At 67.6% G+C, this 1,621-nt stretch overlaps 1 protein-coding gene across 1 annotated transcript; it reads left to right on the top strand.

Moving 5' to 3' along the window:
* Window positions 1–437: 437 nt before the first annotated feature.
* On the top strand, window positions 438–1,160 carry CUNH3orf80 (chromosome unknown C3orf80 homolog). The gene has a single exon (XM_027875783.1). It carries the CDS (start codon window positions 438–440, stop codon window positions 1,158–1,160), a length of 723 nt encoding a protein of 240 aa, XP_027731584.1.
* Window positions 1,161–1,621: the final 461 nt, after the last annotated feature.

Here is a 1,621-nt window from a genome sequence, read left to right as displayed (position 1 = left end):
TCCTCCTCCTCCTCCTCCTCCTCCTCCTCCTCCTCCTCCTCTAGCCAGCTCCGGAGATGTGAGCCGGGCTCTGGCAGGTAGCGCTGTCCAGAGAGAACCAGCGAGAGAACGAGGGCGAGAGAGACACGAAAGTGACCGAAAGGGAGACACAGGCAGAGAGGGAGACAGAGGAAGCGAGATAGGGACCGAGGGAGAGCAAGCCGAGCCGGGCTCCTCCCGGCGGGGGGTGTGGGCAGGGGGACCAGCGGACAGACTGACTGCCGGGCGCGCACGCGGGACGGACAGACAGAGTCAGCCAGACAGAGGACACACGGACGGACGGACGGCGGGACGGCAGGACTGACAGCCAGCCAATTCCCCCCTCGGGCGGGTGGGGCCGGAGGCGGCGGAAGGGGTGGGGTGCGGCAGGGGGCGGGAGCAGGGGGGGCTGGCGGGCCATGTGGTCGCCCCGGGCAGCTGCAGGATTCGGGGCGCCCGGCGCCTCTTCGCTGCTGCCGCTGCTGCTGCCGCTGCTGCTACCGCCCTCGCAGGGCTGGAGTTGCGGGGGGCTGACCTGCGGGGAAAAGGAGCGCTGCTGCGACTTCGGCAATGTCACGTACACGGAGGTCAAGTGCTGCAAGCTGCCCTTTCACACGTTCCTGGACAACGTGGGCTGGTTCGTGAGAAAGCTCTCGGGGCTCCTGATCCTGCTCGTGCTCTTCGCCATCGGCTACTTCCTGCAGAGGATCATCTGCCCGAGCCCCCGCAGGTACAACCGGCGCCAGCCGGGCCAGCCGCAGCAGCAGCAGCAGCAGCAGCAGCAGCAGCCCCCCCAGCAGCTGGCTGCCGCTCCCGGAGGCCTGCGGCCCCAGCCGGACGACGCCCCGTCGCTGCTCCACGAGACGGCCGCCACGTCTCAGGACTCTTTGCTGGACAGCAGCAGCAGCAGCGGCCGCTGGGGCGCCTCGTCCGAGCACGAGCTGCACGCCGTGTCCTCGCCCCTCTTCCTGCAGCTGCCCAGCTACGAGGAGGTCAAATACCTGCCCACGTACGAGGAGTCCATTCTGCTGCAGGAGCAGCCGCCGCGCAGCCCCAAGGACTTCGTCCTGCCCGTGGCCGTGCTCGACCAGCCCCGAGGGGGCGACCCGGGCCGCGCCCAGGGAAGATACCCGCTCATCTGAGCGCCCGGACTGCGGGCCTTCGAACCGTCCCTCCAACGCTCCGGGCCAAGCCTTGCCGGTCCCAACGCCCCTTGCTTTCGCCGAGACGGTAAAGGCCAGAGACCTCCTCCCTTGGCTGGTGCTCTGAAAAGTAAGATACCGGGACAGGGGGCGTCCGGAGACCTAGGAACTGCTCCCCCTCAACAACGACTGCTGCTCTAGGAGGGGCAAGGTACCAGGGCAAAGGGCGTCCAGAGACCTAGGAGCTGCCCCCCCCCCCGAGAATATTATTGGAGGGAGGCAAGATGCTTGGGCGAGGGGCGGCCAGAGACCCGGGAGCTGCCCCCATCTCCTACCCCCGCCGCGGCTGCCCCTTGGAGCAATGTGGCTGCAGGGTTATCAAAAATTCCCGCCGCCTCTGCTTTCTTCACCAGCCCCAGCTTTACACCTTAGTTGTCCTGCTCCACCTTACAGAGACACTC

Source organism: Vombatus ursinus, unplaced genomic scaffold, assembly GCF_900497805.2.
Source record: "Vombatus ursinus unplaced genomic scaffold, bare-nosed wombat genome assembly UNPS02014810.1, whole genome shotgun sequence".
Lineage (NCBI taxonomy): Eukaryota > Metazoa > Chordata > Mammalia > Diprotodontia > Vombatidae > Vombatus > Vombatus ursinus.
The sequence above is the reverse complement of the archived record's forward strand: the minus strand, read 5'-3'. Positions and strand labels throughout refer to the sequence as shown.